Source organism: Phocoena phocoena, chromosome 20, assembly GCF_963924675.1.
Source record: "Phocoena phocoena chromosome 20, mPhoPho1.1, whole genome shotgun sequence".
Lineage (NCBI taxonomy): Eukaryota > Metazoa > Chordata > Mammalia > Artiodactyla > Phocoenidae > Phocoena > Phocoena phocoena.
This window is the reverse complement of record NC_089238.1, coordinates 46,603,734-46,627,735: the sequence shown is the minus strand read 5'-3', so window position 1 is coordinate 46,627,735 and position 24,002 is coordinate 46,603,734. Positions and strand designations below refer to the sequence as shown.

The following is a 24,002-nucleotide window of genomic DNA, read 5'->3' as shown; positions in this document are numbered from 1 at the left end:
AATTTCCCCTTTCGGGCGTGGGGTACCTTCCCCTCCCACAGCCACCCCTCAGGGGCGCCAGTCCCATCCCGCCTCCACTTCTCCTCCCCCTTCACTACCCCCACACCCCACGTCCTACCCAGTCACTAGGGGTTCCTCCCATCCCCTTAGGTGTCCATGGTCCCCCACCAGTGCCTGGTAGGTGCCCTAGTTGTGAGGAGACGCGAATTCTGTGTCCTCCTAGTACGCCATTCTTGATTTTGCCCCTGGTTTTTTTTTTTGGTTTTTTTTGCGGTACGCGGGCCTCTCACTGCTTTGGCCTCCCCCGTTGCGGAGCACAGGCTCCGGACGCACAGGCCCAGCAGCCATGGCCCACGGGCCCAGCCACTCCGCGGCACGTGGGATCCTCCCAGACCGGGGCACGAACCCACAGCCCCTGCATCGGCAGGCGGACTCTGAACCACTGGGCCACCAGGGAAGCCCCCATCAGATTCTTTATTGGAGTCAGGCAGGTGTCTCCAAGTACTCAGGACTTGTCTCTCCTACAGTGCTGTTGCTGCATCATTCATTCAACATTAACTGAGTTCCTTCTCTGTTTTAGTCACTGCTGTGTTTGGTTGGGGGGATGCTTCACATTTTCTTCTTTTTCTCTTTCCTTTATTCATAATCATTTCTTTTTTGATATTAATATATGTAACTTCAGCAGTCTCTTTTCCAAAATTTGATCATTAATTTAACAGAAAGTTATTTGTGGGGCTTTTCATAAATTTTTCTCCTCCCAGTTTTCTGTTGTTAAGAGGACAATTATTTTAATTCCAAAGAGGGAACACTTGATGTAAGAGTCTTTTCAAAGTCCAGATTTCTATCTCCAGAGTAATAGAGAGCAGCTAATAATGTGGCAAAGCTTAGCTTCTAATTTACTGCTTCCACAGCTAGGAACCTTCACTTTGCCTCTGATTTGAAGGGGTAGGGATGGGTATAGGACTCCTAAACTGGTGAGAGGAAAGGTTTCAACTCTCAGTTTTCTATCTTGATCATGTTCTTATCATTTGAAAAAATTACTGAGCATACTCTAGTAGATATATATTCATAAAATATTAATTATTCTAACATATATTATAAAAACATTAAAGTATAAATTAAAGCATGAGCTTTTCAAAAAAGAGAGGTCCATTATTTTCTTCCTGAGCACCAGGGGATCATCTAACTTGCATCCCCTTTGTAAATCATTCTTCTCTCTAAACCTTCAGGCCTAGCTCAAGTCCCTGCTCTTGCTTACTTGCTTGATTTCACCATTTTATTTCTATAACTGGATTGTAAACTACCTGAGCTTAGGGACAATTTGTGTCTTACCTTTCTTCTGTATCCCACAGCAATGCGTAGCACAGTTTTGGGTACTTCATAATTATTCAGTTTTTACTTGTTGATTGATTTCTTAGGATCATTTCAGAGTATTATTTCACTGATTGTTAATAAAAGGAAAAAATTCTCAGCCTTTTTTCACCTTAGTAATTCTGGTGTTAGTCCTCATACTATTCTTATTCTAAGATTAAAGATCATCAAGCCTATCTGCATTTACAGATTTGCAGAAATAGATAACGTCTGATGAAGTGACTTGATTGGGACCTCATGGCCATGGTGTAGGCTCAGAACCAGACCTGTGTCAGCACCCATGTTTGTTTTTGTTCCTTGAAATTTCTGTCTTTTAGTTTCTTATCAAATGGCTGAGTGCCAAACCATAGCATTTTCTCTTTATACTTTCTCTAAAGTTAGTTTGTGCTGGCATTATTCATGTTCCCACTGTTTGGGTATACTACTTTATATTTTATATTCTGCAAGTCTCTTTTCTGTTCCTCTGAACCACTACTTTGTCCTTTGATTCTAAAGGCGCTTTTAAATTTATAAGAGTAATTATTCATAATTACACTTAGAAATTCTTTATAGCTGTTCAGTTCAGTGAATCTCAGTGGCTTAACATCATAACCTTGTTTTCATGGCACTGCTATATTGTCTTCTCTTTGTGGGTAGAAAAACTAAATCTAGAAAGAAAAAAATAAGCCAGTTTATTGTCAATTGCAAATTGATACAGTGAGAGAGGTGAAAACCAAACACTGACCTCCACATTTGCAGTTCACTTATGTCTCTGTGGACTGTGTCATTCCTTCATAGAAGGTGTAGTATTCTGTACTTACTAATATAATTCACTAAATTAAACCATTGCAGTTACCAATTACAACTTAAAGGTTTTGAGATTTTTCTTATTTCATTTGCCTGATAGGCTTATTAGTCATTTTTTTCTTCATTACAAACACCCTCAAAATTTCAAGGGCTTATAATGACAAATATTTATTCTTCTTGCTCATGGCTGTGCAGGTCAGTTGGGGTGGCTGTGCCCTGGGCTACGGGTTAGGTTTAGGTCTGCTCCACGTGTCTCTCCTTTTCCTTGTACTAGCAGCTCTCTGTACGTGTTGTTCGCATCGGGAATGTCAGGAGTGCGAGAATACAAGCCAAACCACCCAAGCACATTTAAAGCCTCTTCTCATATTATGCCTGCTAAAATCCCATTGGCCAAAGCAAGTCAGTGGCCTAACCTAACATCAGTGGAGCAGGGTATATACTCATTCCACAGCAGGAGGCTATGCAGAGTTACAGAGCAAAGGATCTGGATATCAAATCCTATTAAAGAAAAGTAGAAAACTGGGGGAAATAATCCATTCTATCACTGTAGGAAAGTAAGACATTAAAACAATCATTAATTTGCTGATGTAAGTCCTATGGACTGTAAATATGGCAATGCTTTTTTTCCATGGGTAACTTAAATCTTCTTTGACTACTTTACTTAGAAGATTCTCCAATGCTCTGAATTTCTTTCAAGAATGCCCCTTTAATCCAAAGTTATCATTTAATAGAAATGAACACAAGTAGAGATGCTAATGGTATTAAATTGCCGTCTGTGCTTTGAGAAAGAGCTAGAATTACTGATTGATTGGAAAAAATTGAAAGGATAGATTAAAAGGGGATAAGGTAGAAAACTGCCTGTACAAAATAAAGTATTCTTGCAAATAAACTGTTAAGGGCTATAAGTTAAGCACTTGGAATTTCAGTGAAGGGAACAGAGTTAAGCTAGATTAACTCATAGTATGGAGGCTGACTTCTAAGATTTAGAAAGACACCTCAGGGGCTTCCCTGGTGGCGCAGTGGTTGAGAGTCCGCGTGCCGATGCAGGGGACACGGGTTCGTGACCCGGTCCGGGAGGATTCTACATGCCACGGAGCGGCTGGGCCCGTGAGCCATGGCCGCTGAGCCTAGCCTACGCGTCCGGAGCCTGTACTCCACGATGGGAGAGGCCACAACAGTGAGAGGCCTGCGTACCGCAAAGAAAAAAAAAGCAGTAGAAAGACACCTCAGAAAGACATTAAAATATCTATTCTTACTTAGACAAGGAAGGAGAAAGTTCAGAAGTGGTGTGTTATAATCTCACGATTGCCTAGCAATCTAATTAAAGTCAATTTTAATATAATATTTTATAAGTAAGTACAAAAATGAGTTTGTACTTTAGAATTAATGCCTGCTAAATAATGTAGTGGAATGAATAGTTCCCTAGAAACCTTTTTCTTCCTAAAGTGATGCTAGGTGTGTCTGCTTAATTTGTTAATATTTACTGTTTTCTGTATTGCCTTATTTCTATCCTTGAATAGGGAGAATCTTTTTATTTTGAAAGTGGCATCTTTTATAGCCTATGTCAGGAATATTTCATAGAGGGGACACAATTTACTTTGTTTGAGCAGGTTGGAGTACTATGGAATCTCAAAGGAAATAATGCTTTATTATGGCGTGCATTATGACAATTGTATCTCCTTTAACGGTATGAACAAGGAAATTAAAGGAGACGTGTATGGCAAAGGTATTCAATATAAGGCCTAACCTAGTCTACTTTTTTGTCACAGAATTGAAAGTTCATTTTATCTCTGTTATATGTACCTGGCTTTATGAGCAAATGTATTCATGGGAATATATAAATAATTTCTGTTTTTAGAAACTTTGTATTTTTAATCATAGACCTGCAAGATTATAGACTCATAAGAAGTTACAAACATAGACGTAGAGGTCCCATGTACCCACCACCTCACTTCCCCTAATGGTGACATGTGAGACTAATTTTTAAATCATTGTCAGACCTTTTTTGCCCTCTTTAATAAGCCTTCTTTTTTCCAGATATCTAACTTTCTTTAAAGCGAGGGCACCTGTATTGTGCCTGATCCTCTTCAGCTTTCAGAATTATGAAGTATTATGTAAGGATCCTTCTGTCACTCTTGCTTTATGTCTTTAGTACCTCCTTCTCCATTTTCCCAATTTCCAGATCGTACCATTGATTGGGAAGGGACTATGTCTCATCCTTTTCTGGTATATTTCTCCTCAGCAATCTAAAAGATGTATAAGCCCCATTTTACTCCTCATATTGAAGTATTATATTCAGTTGAATATTCAGATTTCTTGTTTTGAGTTTATTTTGGTGGTGTTTGAAAACTTGAGAGGATATTTTTTTTAACATCATCTCTTCTTTTTTTTCCTTTTAGCCTGAAAATGAAATTTCTTCAGACTGCAATCATGTAAGTATGGATTTTCCATAATTCACCTTACGTGCTTTATATATATGATGATAGATATTGGGATGCTTTTCCTGTTGTTCTGGGAAGCATAATGTTTTCTTAAATTCACTTAATCTTAACAAGAGGGTGATTAACCTCATTTATGGTAAATCTATACCTACTCCTCTATTGTCGAAATCAGTAGGCTCTGCCAAATAATATTAATATACTTAAGTTTAAATTTTTCTTCAGTTACAGCTACCATATGAAATTGTTTCTTTGCATGTCAGGCTTATAATTGTAGAGTTTTGTATTTTAAAGTTGTTTCATTTAGTCATCATACAGTCATCTACTGTGTGCCAAACACTGTGGTAGAAACAAAGACACACAAATAAGCACCTTGAAGATAGAGACATATATTAGAGTTAGCAGATAAGAACTCCAGAGATAACTACGATTAATACATTCAATGTCATATATATGTGTCATATATATATTTGTAATACATTCAGTGTCTATATATCTCCCCATATTACATACAGTCTGACATTAAAAGGAGAGTGACGTGAAATCAAATCTGTGCAAAAAGTACCAGGTGCTTCGGCAGAAACTTGTAAGAGTACAATGGGGACACAAGAGTGACTTTTGCCCAGGTGGGTTGATGTCAGGAAACACTTAATAGTGGAGATGATACTTGAGTTGTGTCTCAAAAGAGGAGTAGTTATATATCTGAAATCACTCTGTGTCCACATTATTTGATAGTTTGAATGGGAGACTGCAAGAATAGAGAAGCAGGTTGGCTGCCTAAGTTGACTACTTATTCTAAGGAAGGTCTAGATAGGTCAGAGATTTAAAGTAAAAATAAAACCACAAGAGTAGTAGAAGAAAACATGAACAGAGGGTAGGGTTTTTAAAACATGATACAACCTCAAAAAATATTTAAAGAAAAAAAAAAGATTTATAAATCTGATTGCATTAAAACCTCAGAAAAGGGGACTTCCCTGGTGGTAAAGACTTCACCTTCCAATGCAGGGGGTGCAGGTTCAATCCCTGGTTGGGAGCTAAGATCCCACATGCCTCGTGGCCAAAAAACCAAAGCATAAAACAGAGCAATATTGTAACAAATTCAATAACAACTTTAAAAATGGTCCACATCAAAGAAAAAAAAATCTTTAAAAAAAAAACTCAAAAAAGAGATTTGAGGGTTTTTTCCTCAAAAATATTACGTAAATTATGAAAAAATATTTGCAGTGCAAATGAAAAAGACTACATTCTTTAATAGAAAGTGCTGTTAATAAACATAGAAAACAGACATAAATAGACTATTCACAGGGAAAGAAGAAGATGTCCAGTAAACAACAAAAATTTCAGTTCTTTCATAGTTTAAAGTGTGAAAATTAAAAGAAAAATGAGTACACTGTTTTTATCCATCTGATTAACAAATATTAAAAATTTGATAAATATACAGTATTGACAAGCATATGGAGATTTAAGCATTCTCTAGCCCACCAGTCAATGGCTACCCATTGGCCAAATCCAGACCACTGCCTGTTTTTATGCATAAAGTTTTATTGGAACACAGCCACACTCATTCAGTTACATACTGTAGCTGCTTTCCATGTTATAATGGCAAGGTTGAGTAGTTACAACAGTGACTATAGTTTCCTGAAAACCTAAAATATTTACTTTCTGGCCCTTGCGGGAAAAGTTTGCTAAACTCTGCTCTAGCCTATGGATAGGAATATAAATAAGAAAAACTTCTTTATAAAGCAGGCAACTTAAAATGATATTTGTTATGGCATTATTATGGCATTATTTATTAAGCAAAAGATTAGGAAAATATCCTCAAAAATCTATTAATAGACTGAATCTGACAGAGAGGAAGCCCAGAAAGAAGCTCCAGAGGGGTGGAGAAAGAAGCTGATCTCCAAAGGATATTACACCGCTGAAAATGGGGACAAATAGTATACAGAAAACGGAAAGGTTGATGTCCTAATAAAGAGAGATTAGGGCACAGACACAGGAGAAGATGGACATCTACAAGTCAAGATGAGAGCCCTCAGAAGAAATTGGTACTACTGACACCTTGATCTCAGACTTCTACCCTCCAGATTTGTGAGCAAATAAATTTTTGTTGTTTAAGCCACCCAGTTTATGGTATTTTGTTACAGCAGCCCTACCAAACTAATACACTTGGGTTGGGATGGAATGCATTATAATTTTTCCCATTAAAGTTTTTATTTTATTTTTATAAATTTATTTATTTATTTATTTTTGACTGTGTTGGGTCTTCATTGCTGCGCGTGGGCTTTCTGTACTTGCAGCAAGCAGGAGCTACTCTTCGTTGCGGCATGCGGGTTTCTCATTGCTGTGGCTTCTCTCGTTGTGGAACACGGGCTCTAGGTGTGTGGACTTCAGTAGTTGTGGCACACGGGCTGTAGAGCGCAGGCTCAGTAGTTGTGGCATACAGGCTTAGTTGGTCCACGGCATGTGGAATCTTCCCGGACCAGAGCTCAAACTCGTGTCCCCTGCATTGGCAGGCAGATTCTTAACCACTCTGTCACCAGGGAAGCCCTAAAGTGAATTTAAAAGTAAAACTATTTAAAATAGCATATAAAGCATCAAATACATAAGAATAAATCTAACAAAAGTATGTAAGACATCTCTACAGATAACTGTAAAATATTATTCAGAGAAATTTGAACACCTAAATAAATGAAGAGATATATTAATATATACTATGCTAGTGAGTTGGAAGACTCAATATTATAAAGACGTCAGCTCTTACCAAATTACAGATTCTGTACGGTCCCATTTTTGTTGTTTCAAAAAATAGTAAGCTGATTCTTAAATTTACATGGGAACACAGTTTTGACCAATAATAGCCAAAAGTCTTGAAAACAACCAAGCAGAGAGAATTTCACCACCTGATTGAAGACTTAAAGTAGCAATAATTAAGGCAGTGTGGCAGAGGCACAGGGGTCAACAAGTAGACCAGTGAAACAGAATGAGTCCAGAAACAGACTCATATATAGATAGACACTCGAATAAAAAAATCTAAATCCTTACTGCACACCATTCACAGAAATCTATTCTAGATGCATTATAGATCTAAAGGTGAAAAGTATAATAATAAAACTTCTAGAAGATAACATAAGAGACTATGTGGGATAAGCAAAGATTTAATAAATGGGAAACAAAAAGCAGTAAGCAAAAGCAAAAGATTGATAAATCAGATTATATTAAAGTTTGTTTCATTAAATATAGTATTAAGAGTGTGAAAAGGCAAGCCATAGAGAAGGAAAAAATATTTTAATCCTTATGTGACAGTATGTGCAGAATATATGAAGAATTCATACAAAGCAATAAAGAAAAGACAACAGGGCTTCCCTGGTGGCGCAGTGGTTAAGAATTCGCCTGCCAGCGCAGGGGGACACGGGTTCTAGCCCTGGTCCGGGAAGATCCCGCATGCTGCAGAACAGCGGGGCCTGTGTGCCACAACTGCTGAGCCTGCTTTCTAGAGCCCGTGAGCCACAACTACTGAGCCTGCGCGTCTGGAGCCCGTGCTCCATGGCAGGAGGGACCACCGCGGTGAGAGGCCTGCACACCCCAGTGAGGAGTGGCCCCTGCTCGCCACAACTGGAGAAGGCCTGCATGCAATAATGAAGACCCAACGCAGCCAAAAATACAAGATAATAAATAAAATGAATATTAAAAAGTCTTAACTATTAAAAAAAAGAAAAGAATCCCCCTGCCAATGCAGGGGACACGGGTTTGAGCCCTGGTCTGGGAAGATCCCACATGCTGTGGAGCAACTGAGCCCGTGCGCCACAACCACTGAGCCTGTGCTCTAGAGCCTGCGAGCCACAACTACTGAAGTCCGCGCACCTAGAGCCCGTGCTCTGCAACAAGAGAAGCCACTGCCATGAGAAGACCGCACACCGCAACAAAGAGTAGCCTCTGCTCACCGCAACTAGAGAAAGCCCGTGCGCAACAACAAAGACCCAACGCAGCCAAAAATAAAATAGATAAAATAAATTTAAAAAAAAAGAAAGAAAGAAAAGACAACAGAATAGAAAAATGGAGAAGATAAATTTAATCAAGGAGGTGAAAGACGACCTGTATATTGAAAACTACAAGACATTACTGAAAGAAATTGAAGAAGACATAAATAAATGAAAAGATATTCCATGCTCATGGGTTGGTGGAATTAGTATTGTTAAAATGTTCATACTACTCAAAGCAATATACAGATTCTGTGCAATTCCTATCAAAATTCCAATGACATTTTTCACAGAAATAGAACAAACAATCCTAAAATTTGTTTGGAACCATAAAAGACCCCAGATAGCCAAAGCAGTCGTGAGAAAGAAGAAAGAAGCTGAAAGCATCACACGCCCTGATTTCAAACTATATTACAAAGCTATAGTAATTAAAACAATATGGTATTGGCATAAAAATAGACACATAGATCAGTGGAACAGAATATAGATCCCAGAAATAAACCCATGCATATATGTCAGTTAGTTTACAACAAAGGAGCCAAGAATATGTAGTGGGGAAAAGAACAGTCTCTTCAGTAAATGGTATTGAGAAAAGTGGACCACTGCCTTACACCAGACACAGAAATTAACTCAAGACCTGAGACCATAAAACTCTTAGGAAAAAAAAGGCGGTAAGCTCTTTCATAGGTCTTGGTGATGGTTTTTGAATGTGACACCAAAAGCAAAAATAAGGCGAGGCTATATCAGACTAAAAAGCTTCTGCACAGCAAAGGAAACCACCAAGAAAATTAAAAGGCAGCCTACTGAATGGGAGAAAATATTTGCAAATCAAATATCAGATAAGGGGCTAACATCCAAAATGTATAAAGAACTCATACAACTCATACAAACAAACAAAAAAACCCAATTAAAGAATGAACAGAAGATCTGTATAAACACTTTTCCAAAAAAGACATACAGATGACCAATAGGTACATGAAAAGATAATCATCAGAGAAACCAAATCACGAGATGTCACCACAAACCCGTTAGAATGGCTGTCATCAAAAGGACTAGAAATAACAAGTATTGGTGAGGAGGTGGAGAAAAGGGAACCTTTGTGTACTATTGGTGGGAATGCAAATTGATACAGCCACTGCAGTGTGGAGGTTCCTCAAAAAGTTAAAAATAGAACTACCATACGATCCACTTCTGGGTATTTATCTGAAGGTAATGAAAACACTAACTCAGAAAGATATGTGCACCCTCATGTTCATTGCAGCATTATTTACAATAGCCAAGATATGGAAACAATATAAGTGTTAAATGGTTAAGAAAATGTGTGTATACATATACATACATACACACACACACACAATGGAATATTATTCAGCCGTAAAAGGAAGGAAATCTTGCCACTTGAAACAACATGTTTGGACCTCGAGGGCATTATGCTATTGAAATAAGTCAGACAAAGACATATACTATACGATCTTTTATGTGGAATCTTAAAAACAAAACAAAAAAAAACAACACCAAGCTCATAGATACAGAGAACAGATTGGTGGCTGCCAGAGGTGGGAGAAATGGGTGAGCTGGTTTTTGATGTTGTTGTTTTAGTTTAAATAAATTGAATTTTTTAAAAATAGAAATTGTTCCTTAAGATACAATATAACTACTGGATGGACAAATTTAGGATAAGCCCTTAATTAAAAACAAAAAGAAAGAAAGAAAAGAAAAATGGGTAAAATACTTGAACATCCATATCTTAAAGGTGATACTTGAATGATCTACAAATAAATGGAAAGGTGCTCATCCTCATTAATAATCAGGGAAATGGAAATTAAAACCTGAGTGAGATACTAGTATCTACATTCACCATTAGAATTGCTAAAATTCAAAAGACCGACAGTGTTAATACCAAGCATTACTGTGAATATAAAATAAGGGAGCTTTCGTGATCGTTTCGGCAGCACATATACTAGAATAACGGAGTTTTCAAATACTGATAGTGATAATGTAAATTAGTGTAACTACTTTGAAAGCTGTTGGGTATTACTTAGTAAAGCGGAACTTAGGCATAGTATATAATGCAGCCTTTTCACTTCCAGGTACTTACCCCACAGAAATGCTTATGTATCTGTCTATACATGTAAGGAACATTTATAGCATCTCATAATAGCCCTGTGAGTAAACAGTTAACAAAACCTTTCTTTCCCCTTCAGGAGAATTTCAGTCCTGTTAACTATGTAGCTCAGTTCCTTGGTGACCTAATAAGGGTAAAATACCAACTAAGGTTCAAGGCAGTATTACTTAAGATAAAAATGACCCTGATTGGTAAATTCTATATGGATTGGGGAGAACTATAAATGAATTATAAATACTCATTGGGGGTGCCATACTATAGGTTTCCCTGAATGTGGTGACTCTTGTACCTGGGTGTGTGTGTTCCTTGCAGGGATCCTGGAAACTATGCCCAGAGGGCTGTTTCAACAGATAATGGCTCGCATGGGGCTTGAGGTTTCTAAGCCAAAACTACCTCTTCCAGTGCCTGTTGGGAGTGTTGTCTTCTCACACCTGAGCTGTCATTTGGAGAGAAGATACCGCCAGATGGCTACATAGACTGTTGCCATGACTCCCATTGGAGAGGAACAATTGATGCTGCCCTGCTGACTGACAGTTTGTGGTTCCTGTCTTTTATCCAGCACAGACCTTTCCACAAACTCCAGACTCCAAGTGCTGATTTCACGTTTCTACGCTGTCTCACAGTCATTTCTAGAACTGAACTCTTGATTTTCTACCTCTAAACCGCTCTTGTTACAGTCTTCCCAATCTCAGTTCTTCCCATTGCTCAAATCAAAAACCTTGAGTCCTCTTGTCCTCTTATATCCCACATTCAGTCTGTTAGCAGCCTTGCTGTCTGGCTGCTCCTTTTGAAATGTGTCCTGAATCTGACCATTTTCACTGGTACCCCCTGGTTCAAGCCATTGTCAGTTCTCTTTTGTGCTTCTTTAATAGCCTCCTAAGTAGTCTCCCTTCTTCTGCCCTTGTCCCTCTACAGTCTGTACTCCATGCTACAGCCTGAATGATTCCTCTAACAGTCAGGTCATATTTCGTCTCTGCCCAAAACCCCAGAAGCTTTTTTCTCACTTATTAAAACTCCCAGGTCCTTAACAGTGGCCTACAACACATGCAGAGAGTAGAGACCTGCTCCTTGGCCTCTTCTACCACTGTCCGCCTTGATAACTCTACTTAGGCCACAAGCAGCCTCCTCGCTATCCCTCAGATATTCACAGAATGTGCCTGACTTAGGTCTTTTGCATTTGCTGTTCATCACGGAACAGTCACCTTTTCAGGATGTTCATTTTCCTTGTCCCCCTCTATTAAAGCACCCCTCACCCGTCACTTCAGTTCTTTTATACTAGCTTAATTTTCTTTATAGCATTCAATACCTGATCTATTTATTTGATCATTTGCATATTATCTTTCTCTCCTTCATACAGTGTAAACTACTTGAGGGCAGGGATTTTGCCCTTCTTTGCTCACATCTGTCTTGAGTGGTGCCTGGTATATATTAGCCATGCCAAAAAAAAAGAAAAAACTTGAATGAATAATATGAGAAAATTTCCAAGAACTGAAGGATGAGTTTCTAGATTAAAAGTGCCCATGAGTGCCTCACACCATGGATGGAAAGATAACCCAAACCAATTTTAGGGTTCTGAAAAGAACCCTGGGAGTAAATAAAAGATCTCAAAAGCTTTCAGAGACAAAAATAATAATTAAAGTACTGGGAGTTTGAGTAATATGATACTTCTCATTAGCATTACTGGAAACTAGAAGAGAGTAGACCAGTGCCTTTAAAATTCTGAGGAAAAATTATATTTAGTCAAGATAATACAAAATAGACATTTCATACATAAAATTTTTCAAGACATTTACTACCCATACATGTTTTCTCATAAAGCTACTAGAGGATGTGCTTCACCAAAATGAGGGAATACAGCAAGACAAAGAAAACTAAAGAATCCAGTAATTAGTGCATCAGCCTAAGAAAAAGCAAAGGAATTCCAAGGATGATGGTGAAGGATGACACCTGTGCAGAGGCTTAGATGGCAACCAGTCCTGACTGAAGCAGGAAGACAGAAGACTCCAAGAGGAATGTCTCACCTGAGAGATCACTTGAAGCATTTGAACATTTTGAGAGATTTGCTTTTCCAGTGAAGAGATGGGGGATTAATTAGTAATGGGTATATCGAAAATAGGCTTATGAAATAAATGACTGTTAACTACATGACAAACTAAAAATTGAAAGAAATATAATATTCTATATGGCTCATTATATATAGTATTTTTACATAATAACGTAAATACTGAGTAATGGCATTATGATTTAACTATATTGGGAGGATTGGGATCAGGAAGAGGGTGTAAGAGTTCATTCCTTACCTTCTATAGTATAAAGCTATTATACAGTATCTAAAACTAACAGGTCAGGAAGTAGCAATTTAATAGCTTAAAAGTATGGAGGTAATTACCATAAGAAAAAGCTAAAAGAATTGTCTCTGGGTAATGAGTAGGACTTTAGAAAGGGACTTTGTGGGGACTGCTTGTTTGTTTAGATTGACTACCTTTGACTATTTAACTAAACACACAGCTTTGATTTTAAAAATTTTAAGGATGAATGGAAGAGTAAGTAGATTAAATAAACTTAGACTATACTTTAAAGGAGCTTGACTGTGAAGGAAGAATTTTCCTTCATTCCAACTCATAAGTCAGACAGAGAAAGACAAATATCATATGATATTGCTTATATGTGGAGTCTTAAAAAAAAAGGGTACAAATGAACTTACCTACAAGAAACAAATAGAGTTACAGATGTAGAAAACAAACCTCTGGTTACCAGGGGGTAAGGCAGGGGAGAGGGATAAATTGGAATATTGGGATTGACATATACACACTACTATATATAAAATAGATAACTAATAAGGACCTACTGTATAGCACTGGGAACTCTACTCAATTCTCTGTAATGGCCTATATGGGAAAAGAATCTAAAAAAGAGTAGATATATGTATATGTATAACAGATTCACTTTGCTCTGCACCTGAAACTAACACAATACTGTAAGTTAACTATACTCCAATAAAAATTAAAATTAAAAAAAAGAATTTTCCTTCACTCCCCACACCCAAATCTTGTCATTATTCTAAATAAATATCTCAAATATATCCCATCTTCTCCCATCCAAAAACTCTTGCCTTTTAACTGGCCTACTAACCCCCTCAGTGTAGCCCTTCTCTATACAACCAGAGTTCATCTTTTGAGTTCTCTGATTAAAATTATCCATTAGCCTCTCATTTCCTTTAAGGTAAAATCCAGATTCTTTAATATCAGCTACAATAGTGTGATCTAACACCCCTTCTCCCCTGATCTTTCATACCCTCAACTCCAGCCATTCTGAACTGTGGGATTCCCAGAAGTTATCATTATTCTTTCTGTCCTTTCTACCCTTGCAGTCCTAGAACCCCAGTCTTCCTCAGTTCATCTGACGAAATTCCTTCTTACTCCTGGCCCATTATAGCTTGACCACTACCAGCCTCACCTATCCCTCCTCCACAATCACTGTGATATGTTCTTTCCTTGTATTCCCATAATATCTTCTGCATGCTTCTGTTACCACATTTATCACACTGTGTTTTTATTGATTATTTTCTTCCCAATCGAACTCTTCCATCTTTTGTTTCCTGTGGTTGAGCTTCTTGAGTACTAAGACAGTGGCTTTTTAAATTTTTTTTTACTTCCACCTGTCTCAACTTTGTCGCCTAACACAATACTCAGATTATAGTAGTTACTCAGTACATATTTGGGGGAGGGAGTTGGGTGTGTAGATGGATTCAAAGATGAGACTCTTAAATTTAAGGAAATTGAAGCTGAAATACATCATGCTAACCAATAGTATTTATTGTCAAATTGCAGTTATTTTTCTTAGTTGATTATAGCCACTCAGAGGAAAGGACACTTATCAAATATGGTGTAAATAGTCACCTCTCAGTAATCAAGTGTAATGTGTGTTTATCTGTTTTCTAGAGGAAAATGTACTTGTGGCAACCTATGTTGAATTCCCTTTTTACCTATATTCCTGAAAGAGAATAATAAAGCATTAATAAGTCATATTAAAAGTGAAAGACCAGAAAGTAGATTAATGGTTGTAAAGGATGGGAGTAGGGAGGATGGCGAGTGATAGAACAGGCATGGGGTTTCTGCTGGGGTGATGAGAATGTTCTTGAATTAGAAAGTGGTGATGGTTATGCACCCTTGTGAATACAGTTGACCCTCGAATGACACAGGTTTGAACTGCACGGGTCCACTTATACACAGGTTTTTTTTCAGGAGTAAATACTGCAGTACTGCAGGAATCTGAGCATGTGGAACTGTGGATGCAGAGGGCCCCCTATAAATTATACTCAGATTTTCAACTTCACAGAGGGTTGGTGCCCCTAATGTGGCCGTTGTTCAAATGTCAACCATATATTAAAAAAACACTGAATTGTACACTTTAAAATCGTGAATTTTATGGTATGTGAATTATAACTGAAAAAGTGAATAAAAGACAAGAGGTAGAATATTTAGCATTAGACAATAGTATCATACTTATCTGGGAGGAGTCCTGTTTGTAAGGAAATTTACACCTATTATCAGAACAAATAAGGTTCCAAATTAAAAGTTAAAGACATTCAAAAGATCTAAATGATTATCTGAATGGTTTTTGTCAGAAAATCTGTTTCTAGCCCAATCATAGGACATCTGAGTTTGCATTAGATAAAGTAAGGAAATACTCTGTGGTTTGTATTTATTTTTTTTGACATTTGTTGCTGTTCACTCCAACTCTAAGTACCAAACAACTTTTTTCTTTCTTGCATTTTCCCTTTTTTTCTTTCTTTCTCTTTCTTTCTTTTTCTTTTTTTCTGTTTTTTTTTTACATGGAAGAAATGCCATTGGGTCACCTGCAAGTCACTCAATAAGGAGGACATTTTTAATCTGTCTTTGGTTTGATGTACATATATAATCAGAATGTGTTGCCTTAATTTTAAAATATAACATTTAATTACCATGTAGTACTGACTTAGATAGATGGTAATAGATAGATAAATAGTAAAATATATTTGTCCAGTTCTAACCACATCTTTTGAATCATGGGATCTACTTCTGAGGAGCCAGGAGGCCTAACGTGCCTTCAGTTAGAACTAAGCTTCTCCTATATCTATTCTCAGTTTGGCCTTATATGTCCTATTGGTTGAACTTATCATGGTATAGATTTGTTATTTTGTTGATCCATTCAACAAATATTTATCAATGCCTATGTGTTGCATGCACTCTTCTAGGCACTGGGCATATAGTAGTAAACAAGGCAAAAGTCCCATCCTCTTAAAACTTTCATTATAGATAGTAGCCAGATTCTTAACCCTTTTTCTGAAAACTCACTTATTGATGATAGTTGGGCGATTAGAGTTTTTTACTGCTTTTCTTTGTTTTTTGGTTTTGAGGAGGGAGGAGAAGAAATCCTACTCATCTTTTATATTTTATTTCTTCACAAAATCTTCCTCAGCACTCTTATGTGGAATTTACTGCCTGTTTTTGTGTTGTTTCCTAATGCACTTTATATTAGCTTCTGTTCTGCTTCTAAAAAGCAAATCCGGTCATGTCACTCCCTTATTTCCCTTTTAGTGACTCCCCATTACTCTTGGGTTAAAGTTCAGACATGACTTACAAGGGCTTTATGATCTGGTCCTGGCCTGTGTCTCCAGAGTCAATCCTCCATTGGACTTTCAGTTCGTCTAACATGCCCTGCTTCCCATTCCAATGAGCTTCCACACATGCTGCTTTATTTACTTAAAACAGTCTTCTTACCCTTTTTAATATGGCTAAATGCTACTAATTTTTCAGATTTCATCGTAGATAGCACTTTCTCTGGTAAACCTTCCCTGACCAAACCCCCTACTGCAGTGTGGGGTACTCCTCCCCTGTACTGCTGTGGCACCTTGTGATGCCATTAACCAAATACACATTACCTGCTATTACCATAGCCACCACCGGACAGTGTTTGTCTTTCTCCTCCTGTTTTAACTCCCAGTTCCTAACACAGTATGTGCTCAAACATTTGCTTCTGTTTCCTGTAATAACCTATGAAGCCCTTGAGATTAGACTGTGTGTGGTACATCATAAGAAGTGCTAAGCAGATGTTTGAATGAATCAGTGAATGAGTGATTGTATTCTTTAGTCTTGGAGTGCAGCCATCTGAAAGAAAAGCTTGTGAACTGCCCCTCCACCCCCCAAACCTCTTCATGTTCTACGTCATACAAAGCCCCTGCTCTGTCTCTCCATCCGAGCAGAGTTTAAGAGCTCATTTTTGCTACTTTTCAGGAATTGAATCATGTATTGAAATTTTTAAACTGAAGCTGCAAAAATAAAGTAATATTCAGCCCTCACCCATGAATAGTAATGGATTTAGAGGTTTCATAGCTTAAGACATGTTAAAACAGTTGTGTAAAATAGACCTTATCGTGTATATGTCAAGTTGAGGGTTTTAGAGGAATAAAGAAAGATGTGTCAGGAGACTAGACTCTGGACAACACTCCTTCATAAAAATGATGTGTGAAAAGCACTGTTGATTGTAAAATCTGCAACTAAACCTACCAATTCTTGAGCTTCTGGGTTAGACTTTTTGATTTAAGAATTTTGCATATACAACCTATTTATATTTTCTCTGAAACCCTTATCAGGAATTTTTAATTATTTTAATTATTTTCCTGACTTAAAAAAAAATTTGTCCTTAAGTAAAAAGAGAAAAATGTATGTCCGAATGGTAGTGTTTTATTTTGTCTGCACATTTTTTCCTTTTATCTGTAAATACAGTGACATTTTATCTTTTTGTTTGTTAACTGAAGTGTGAATATGTTTTATCTGACTCTGTATAATGGAATTTTATCATTTGTAGTAACCATTGATGTTAAATTTCATACTATTCTAACTGGAGTTTTTTTGGCTTCTTTGTTTTGTTTTTCTCTTATACCTAGTTGTTATGGAATTATAAGCTGAACCTAACTACAGATCCCAAATTTGAATCTGTGGCCAGAGAGGTTTGCAAGTCTACCATATCAGAGGTAGGTTGTGAAAGAAAGAATTTTGTGCATATTTAATGACTTAGAAGCAAAAATTACATCTGTTGACCAGACCAGTCATTAAGGGAGGAATGACTGATTCAGTTACTTTACTTTTCTTGGAATTAACATATGTCTTGGCTCAGAGATAGGCTAAAGGAGTGTAATTAGACTTCTTTTTCTTAACATTCACCTACGATTACAGTAAGATACTGTTGATTCAGACAAGTTGGAAATCAGGCTCTTTTTGTCCCCAAATGGAGAATACAATCACTTCTGTCATCAGTCAGTGCTCTCACACATTGTACAATCTGCTTATGACTGAGGCGTATCAGAATGGTTTCCCCAGGAGGCTGATAAACATTCCTAAGTGTTTTGGCTATGCACTTGGACCAGTTGAACCACAGGGCATATGCTTCAAATAATAGGAGTTTGCATTAAAAAGGTTTGTAAAAAGATTGTATATATTGTTATAAATGGATATTGAGTATAAAAACAAAAATAGTTACTAAAAATGTATAACATTATATGGATGCTAATTGGTGATATTTTTCAATCATTTCTCTTGGCTCAGTGTAAATATCAAATAATATTAGTGAAAATTGTGGTATTGAAATTTTTATTTTAATTTATTTTATTTTTTAGAATTAGTGATAGAAATTCCATGAAGCTGGGGATTTCTTCATACTGAAAGAATCACAAAGAAAATAGTTGCTATTTTTTTACCTCAAAGTTAATAATCACAGATCTTGCATCATATAGATTTGTCCCCAAACTACCCTATTGATGACTTAATTCAGGACCATTTTCTCCTGAGGTCTTAAGGAAGACTACTCCAACCAGATAAGTCCTCAGCTTGTGTTCCTAACTTTCGTCATTATGGGATCTTGTGGAACCTGTTTTCTTCCTCAAACTTTCTACTACTGAATCAGATATGATTTATTCTTTTAAAGCAGTGACCTTTCTTCATATGCGTTGGGGCTTCAGAATAGAATAGCTTATTTTAAAACATTGATCTTCAGCTCCTAGGTTCAGTATTATGCACCTCAAACTCCCTATGTGACCCGTGTACATACCAGTTTGAGTGCCATGTGGAAATTTAGCTCATAGATTATGCAGATTCATCAGAATAATCTCCCCCTTTGCTGGTTTTATCCATCTATATTTATAAAATGAAACCGGCTTCCTTGTAATGTACATGTTATGTTATGGCCCTCTTGTAACCTTTTGGGGTGTTGTGGTTTTATAAAAGATTAATGTAACAGGGACACTTCTCCCTCCCTAGAGGGAGATTATACTGGAGTCAAGGAAACTAAATATCAGGAAGAACATAGTTGCCAACAAAACATTTTATTCTACATCTCCCTCTTATCTTCTTTCTTAATTTTGGAATCCTTCCAAGGAGGAAAACAACATCATAAGAATACTGAAGACTGCCAACCAAACTTTTTATTTACTCTCCATGATTAAGTCAAATATTGCCTGCTTTTCTCCTGCCTCATGTCAAAAATAGAGTGACTATAGCATTTTTTAATGGCACCTTAAGAATCTGCTCCCCAGCCACTTCAGAGTTTACTCCCATTCATAAATATGTTGACGATTTAATGCTGTTTTTTGCTGTTAATCTTAGAAATTTCTTTTATTAGACTTTTATTAGACTTCTCTCCAATAGAGTGGTTGAAGAAAAGCATACACTTTTAATTCAGACACTACATCTGGTTGTAATTGGTGGTGAACAAATAGGTGTTTCAGTAAAATCTCAGGTGATTGAAGCTAAATATACGTTTAATTTCTTATTGAGGCTCCAATTCAAAATGTCTCTTGGTCTTTCTTCAGAGTTTTAAACCATTGATTGCCCAGTATTAGAGCCTATACGAATACTTCTACTTCATTGTTTTAAAACCCAGGTGTCTGCCACTAGTCCTGTATTTTTCATGCAGGGTTTTTCCAGTGGTTGAATTACAAATGCTGAGATTTTCAAGCAGCTATTTCTCCTTTTACTTTTGAAACTTACCTCTGTTTTGCTTTAAAAAAATCACAAACAAACAAACAAAAAACCCTTTTCTTGGAAATACATTCACGGCCCTCTCTTTAGGCATCACCCCAAAAAAAGAGCTCAATGTTAAGCTGAAAACATTGCATTCAGCTTGTTGACTGTTGAAGATCTCTGCTGCCTCTTAAAGCCAGTGTGAGGCTATTTAAATTTCCAGGTTTGCTTCTTCAAAAGTAAACACGATTTCCTCTCTTGAACTGAGTCTTTGACTTGCTCTGGATTTAATCCTGGGGTTAGACATGAAGAGACCCATCGGCCCATAGGACAATTAGTATGTGGTATATCCTTCACCTAGCACCTTTTGGAAAAGGAGATTGTATTTATCTTATCAAGTGTACATGGTTACCATAGGTGGTGTAATAGTAGAGAATGGTCTCTATTGGTTTCAAAAAAACCAGTAAAATATTCCCTTCTCATTTTTTTTTTCCTTCTCATTTATATTGGAAACAGACATTTACATTTGGCTCCTTCCTCTTGTCAAAACTGCCTTTTTTTTTTAATTGCTCCAAATGCAACAGGCTTTTTCTAAACAACCTTCTCTGCTTTATAATTCAAGCTTAAAACCCTGTAAGTAGATTTCACTTTTTTATGCCTGAATTTCAACATTTTGGGGCTATTTTCCTTCATTAGCGCTTGTGATTTTGTGTACTTTGCAGGAACACTACCCATGTGGAGTCACGCTGTGCTTGATCCACTAGATCATATGTCTAAACCACCCAAATTAGACTTGCAATGGCCTTCCCCTTCCCAAACTTCTTGCCAGACTGCACTGAACATCATTTTTTTTAAATAAATTTATTTATTTATTATTTATTTTTGGCTGCATTGGGTCTTTGTTGCTACGTGTGGGCTTTCTCTAGTTGCGGCAAGTGGGAGCTACTCTTTGTTGCAGTGCGCGGGCTTCTCACTGCAGTGGCTTCTCTTGTTGCGGAGCACGAGCTCTAGGTGCGTGGGCTTCAGTAGTTGTGGTTTGCGGGCTCTGGAGCGCGGGCTCAGTAGTTGTGGCAAACGGGCTTAGTTGCTCCGCAGCATGTGGGATCTTCCCGGACCAGGGCTGGAACGCGTGTTCCCTGCATTGGCAAGCAGATTCTTAACCACTGCGCCACCAGGGAAGTCCCTAAACATCATATTTAAACATATTTCTGTTCTAGACCACAGTGTTGAAGCTGGGATTCTACTAGGTTCAGAAACATATGTCCAAATCCATAGTTAATTCAGAACACATTAATGTCATGTCAAGAGGTAATAGTACGCCTTCCTCCCTCCCTCCCCTTGGTCATTAGGTTTACCTAACATTAGTAGTTTGCTGTGTAGCTTGGCTTGGGATATGCAACTAGACTTTAGTTCTGCACCTGTTTTTCAGACCTATTCCTTAGACTAATCTTCTCACTGTCCATTGTGTTCTTTGCATGGATAAAGGGACTTCTCAGTAGAATCATTATAAAAAGAGCTGTCAAAAGCTCTTTTCAATAAATACATTTTAATCAACTTTCTCAACAAAGCTGAAAATTTTTAAAAAGCTCTTTTTACTCCATTTAAACATGACTTCTACCTAAGCATTTGTATATGTATGTATTTTCTTGCAAAGCATATTAATCAGGTATTTCCTAGAAGGTGCAACGATCTGAGTAGGCATGGCACACGATTTTCTTTAAAACACAAGCATTTCTAAGTGTTTTCCTTTTTCTTCCCCGGAAGAAGAAACAAGAAAATGTCATTCTCTCTTTTGTAAAAGTTGTTTGGTAAGAGAATAGAATACTTGTGTAAAACAGCCACTTTCCTTTGAGCAGATCAAAGAGTGTGCTGATGAACCAGTTGGAAAAGGTTACTTGGTTTCCTGCTTGGTGGATCACCGAGGCAACATCACTGAGTACCAGTGTCACCAATACATCACCAAGATGACAGCCATCATTTTCAGTGATTACCGTCTGATCTGTGGCTTCATGGATGACTGTAAAAATGACATCAACATTCTGAAATGTGGGAGCATTCGGCTTGGAGAAAAGGTATCTACCACACTGCCTTCACCAAAGGGGTCTTACAGACTCGATGGATGAAAAGCTTTGTATGACTGGCATGGAAAAATTTAGGGCTAGAGGTAGACTTAAAGCTGAGGCCCAGACAGCCCCAATATCTAAGGCTAGTTGGCCTGTGGGTACACTTCATCTGTTTGTAACAGAATGTTTCGATACTGTATGGGGGAGTAGAGGAATTAATATCTGCTAAGATTAGTGTTAGCTTCAAAATGCAAAACCAGCTGCTGGTTACCTATAAAGTTCCTCTAGAAAAGTATTCAGTAGTCCTGTGGGAAAAGTAGTTGGATTAGGAGGGACTCAAGTTCTCTAACCTTTCTTTGCATATACCTCACTGTTGCCATAAAAAAAATTACTTAGTAAGCACACCAGTATAAAAGAAGATAATGTATTTAAAAATTAGAAAATTTAAAAATATGGAAGGTACTTTTAGTTTCTCAGAAGAAAGCTACTCTGTAAATGTGATATATGTTATGTTCATCTCAGGAGAACTAGTTTCAGTAAAGACAGGAAAGAAAATAACTACCTAGGTTCTTCTTCCTTAATTATATCTGATCTTATTTTTGTCCTTATTAGTCTGTTGTCCAGAGGGTCACAATGGAGGTTCAGCCAGGTTAATGCTGAATTTGTTTGCTTAGCAAAAATGAAAGAACTCCTGAAAAGTAGCAGATGCCGGTGGGAGAGGCAGTCTGAGACCTGTGTATGGCATCAGCTGTTAATTGCTGCTGCTCATTTATCTGCTGTTCAGGAAGTACGAGAGAAAGCAAAATCCATTTGTGCCTTTGCCCTCTGTTCAGAGCACTGTGACTTGCAGGCTTCCATCCCTGACTGGGGGGCATGGTGTTAGAATTCTGGAACTGCACACACCAGTTCAAATGAAGGTTTGAGCGCTGGTTATTGTCTGGCTGTCACCAAATACCCTTTGCTTCATACCAGCACAGGGCTCGCCCTTTCACAGGGAACCTCTGAGTCGGTCTTGAGAGCACTGTGAACTGGCATTTAGCTTTCAGGCAGCTAATGAAAGGCCAGTTTTAATCAAGAAGGGTGATTCTTCACTTTCCCAGCACACTGCAGAAATGGAACAAAAGCATTTAAGTCACCCTGATAGTTCAGGAAGCGCCTCTGACTTTATTTAGGGTGTTGAGGGTTATATCCAGTTCCAAACCTCGATCTTAAAAATCTTCATATAAGTGTAACAGACACACTTTTCAGGAATCAGTGATGACACATTTTCATTTTTGTGGTTAGTGATCCATGCTGTAGAGCAGACCATTACAATTCACCTCTCTTTGTAGTAGTTCTTCCCTATTGCCCACCAAGATAATTGCTGGTTAGCTTCCCACTAGCAATCTGAATTGTCAGTGCAAAACCTGCTTTCAGCTGCGTGTACAAGTTACTAGGTCTGCACTGACTTGAACCATGGTAGAATATAACAGTGCCAGAGCCCAAAGATGTGGCAGTGAGGATTGATTTTTCAGCTTAGTTAAAATAACAAAAAATGTTTCCATGGACCATCCAAATGCACATTTCTGTCATTTTCATCTTTGGCTCTACCTGCCAGTTAGATGAATTTCTTTTTACTCCAGACCCCCACCCTAGCACCCTAGAATGACTCATGCCTGCACTTCTGAAAAAGCATGTTCCTTTCTATGTAATCCACCCTATTGCCACAGCCAAGTTTTAAAATGATAGCAGTCTGTCCTCAGCCCTTCTTTGCCTTTTTCTAACTATAGTTTACTTCTCTGAAGCCAAATTATTTAGTTTTGAAAATTATCCTGAAAATTTATAAAGTCAGCTTCTGACCATAGAAGAGAACACACTCATCAGTTTTAAATTTGTTGCCCTGAGGCTTGCAAACTCCTCTGTGACTAGCTTTGAACTCACCTCCAAAGGCCAGAGGAGAGGGGTCATGGTTAATCTGTTTATACCCTGCCTCTGTATGAACATATAAATGTCATAATTTCAAAACTATAATGATTTTTTCAGAATGTTAATATATGTAAATTTTTAGAACAAAGACTATATATTTAATAAAACCTTTAGAATTTTCTAAACAAATATTTTTAAAATGAAAAGGCAGATCTCCAAAAGTAAATGTAAATAATTTATATCATTTGAAGAGAAAGTAGAATGTGGCATCCAGTACAGGAACTTAATTGCAGACAAGTGCCCCATATTATTACTCCTTTTATACTTTTCACACACTA

At 37.5% G+C, this 24,002-nt stretch overlaps 1 protein-coding gene across 2 annotated transcripts in view; it reads left to right on the top strand.

Moving 5' to 3' along the window:
• GLG1 (golgi glycoprotein 1) overlaps nucleotides 1-24,002 on the top strand; it is a 146,964-nt gene that overhangs the window by 81,856 nt on the left and 41,106 nt on the right. The window contains exons 2-4 of one of the 2 annotated variants that reach the window (XM_065898724.1): nucleotides 4,557-4,589; nucleotides 17,626-17,712; nucleotides 21,553-21,768. In XM_065898724.1, coding sequence (XP_065754796.1) covers nucleotides 4,557-4,589; nucleotides 17,626-17,712; nucleotides 21,553-21,768 — 336 coding nt within the window. The remainder of the gene's footprint in view (nucleotides 1-4,556; nucleotides 4,590-17,625; nucleotides 17,713-21,552; nucleotides 21,769-24,002) is intronic. The other variant, XM_065898725.1, reaches the window with a different exon arrangement.